We start from the raw sequence: 2500 nt of genomic DNA, 5'->3' as shown, positions 1-2500 counted from the left end.
GGTGAGGTATGCAGTTGAAAGATAGTATTAGCTTTCACTCTCTCTCTCTCTCTCTCTCTCTCTCTCTCTCTCTCTCTCTCTCTTGATATATTTGTACTTTCTTTCCTTCTTCTTTTTCTTTCTTTCTTTCTTTCTTTCTTTCTTTCTTTACAACAACTACTACTACTACTACTACTACTACTACTACTACTACTACTACTACTACTACTACTACTACTTCTTCTGAGGCTTACCGTATTTAGAACGGAAAAAAGAAAAAAAAATTACTCTCTCTCTCTCTCTCTCTCTCTCTCTCTCTCTCTCTCTCTCTCTCTCTCTCTCTCTCTCTCGTTCTCGCTTTCTCCTGTATATCCATCTTCGAGAGAGAGAGAGAGAGAGAGAGAGAGAGAGAGAGAAACACCCACATATCGTAACGCTCCATAAAGACAGAAGAAAGAGCTAATATTCCTTTTCCTCCTCCACTTTACCTCAATTTTTCCTCCACTTCCCTTCTTCCTGCGGCTCCTCCTCCTCCTCCATTCTCCTCCCCGATCCTTTGGCTGTCATTCGCCGTAGGATTTGGGTATAGGAGGTGTAGGATGCGTAGGATAATTAAGGATTAGTAGAGAAAGGTAATTGATGGAAGGATAGTGTCATTTTTCCTTTTTTTTATCTCCTTTTTTCCTCCACTTCCCTCCTTCCTCCGGCTCCTCCTCCTCCTCCTCCTCCTCCATCCTCTTCCCTGATCCCTTGGCTGTCATTCGCCGTAGGATTTGGATATAGGAGGTGAAGGATGCGTAGGATATTTAAGGATTAGTAAAGGGAGGTGAAGGAAGGTAGGCTATGGTCATTTTTGGTACTACGTTATTTTAATTTTTGTTTCCTTTTTTTTGCTCTTTTTTCTTCGCCTCCTTGACTGTTCTTCTTCTTCTTCTTCTTTTTGTTCTTCGTCTTCTTCCTCTTCTTCTTCCTCCTCTTCTTCCTCTTCTTCGTATTCTTATTGTTGTTCTTGTTTTTGCAGGATGGATCAGTTGATAACCTCCACATTGTTCTTCCTTCTGCTCCTCCACGCCACGCCCAAGGTATGTGCATGCGTCCGTACGTGTCTGTGTGTGTGTGTGTGTGTGTGTGTGTACTTATATATATAGGTCACGGTGCTGCTTGGGACATACAGACTACGTGACATACTTACACACACACACACACACACACACACACGCCCGTACGGTAATATTTTAGTGCAAACTCAACTAACCGTCTCTTCCTTTTATGTTATGACCCCAAAATCCCAGTTCGCCTGTTTAAGTTAGATTAGGTTAGGTTAGGGTTAGGTTAGGTTAGGTTAGGCTAGGTTAGGTTTGGTTAGGTTAGGTTAAGTTAGGTTTGGTTAGGTTAGGCTAGGTTAGGTTAGGTTAGGTTAGGTTAGGTTAGGTTAGGTTAGGTTAGGTTAGGTTAGGTTAGGTTAGGTTAGGTTAGGTTAGGTTAGGTTAGGTTCGGTTAGGTTAGGTTGGGTTGGGTTAATTTATGTTAGGTTAGGTTAGGTTAGGTTTGGTTGTGTTAAGTTAGGTTAGGTTGGGTTAAGGTTAGGTTGGGTTAGGGGTTAAGTTGGGTTAGGTTAGGTTAGGCTATGTTTGGTTAGGTTAGGTTAAGTTAGGTTAGGTTAGGTTAGGTTAGGTTAGGACTGTATTGTGACCCTAATGATAGTTTGACCCTTCTTCTGCACCTTGAACGGGGAAAATGACCCATGACAACCTCGTTAATCATCTCTGTGGTCTCGTGATTTGAGTTGCTGGGCTCTTCATGGTCTGTTTTGTGACCCTAGTGATAGTTTGACCCTTCTTCTGCACCTTGAACGGGGGAATCACTCTTGAAAACCTCCTTCTAATATTCGTCTTCCTCCTCCACCTTTCCTCCAATTTACCTCCTTTTTTCCTCCACTTCTCTCTTTCCTCCTCCTCCATCCTCTTCCCTGATCCTTTGGCTGTCATTCGCCGTAGGATGTAGGTATAGGAGGTGAAGGATGCATAGGATATTTAAAGATTAGTAGAGAGAGGCAATGGATGGAAGGATAGTGTCATTTTTACTTCCTCTTCTTTATCTCCTTTTTTCCTCCACTTCTCTCCTTCTTCCTCCTCCTCCTCCTCCATCCTCTTCCCTGATCCTTTGGCTGTCATTCGCCGTAGGATGTAGGTATAGGAGGTGAAGGATGCGTAGGATATTAAAGGATTAGTAGAGAGAGGTAATGGATGGAAGGATAGTGTCATTTTTACTTCCTCTTCTTTATCTCCTTTTTTCCTCCACTTCTCTCCTTCTTCTTCCTCCTCCTCCTCCTCCATCCTCTTCCCTGATCCTTTGGCTGTCATTCGCCGTAGGATGTAGGTATAAGGGGTGAAGGATGCGTAGGATAATTAAAGATTAGTAGAGAGAGGTAATGGATGGAAGGATAGTGTCATTTTTACTGCCTCTTCTTTATCTCCTTTTTTCCTCCACTTCTCTCCTTCCTCCTCCTCCTCCTCCTCCT

At 43.0% G+C, this 2500-nt stretch overlaps 1 protein-coding gene across 2 annotated transcripts in view; it reads left to right on the top strand.

Moving 5' to 3' along the window:
• The window catches only part of LOC126986110 (cuticlin-4-like), a 14467-nt gene that overhangs the window by 1904 nt on the left and 10063 nt on the right, over positions 1-2500 (top strand). For both annotated transcript variants that reach the window (XM_050841818.1, XM_050841817.1), the window contains one exon: positions 1001-1061. In XM_050841818.1, the coding sequence (XP_050697775.1) occupies positions 1002-1061 (60 nt within the window). In that variant the 5' untranslated portion in view covers position 1001. The remainder of the gene's footprint in view (positions 1-1000; positions 1062-2500) is intronic.

Source organism: Eriocheir sinensis, chromosome 61, assembly GCF_024679095.1.
Source record: "Eriocheir sinensis breed Jianghai 21 chromosome 61, ASM2467909v1, whole genome shotgun sequence".
Classification (NCBI taxonomy): domain Eukaryota; kingdom Metazoa; phylum Arthropoda; class Malacostraca; order Decapoda; family Varunidae; genus Eriocheir; species Eriocheir sinensis.
Note: the sequence above shows the minus strand (reverse complement) of the source record. Positions and strands in the feature narration are given on the sequence as shown.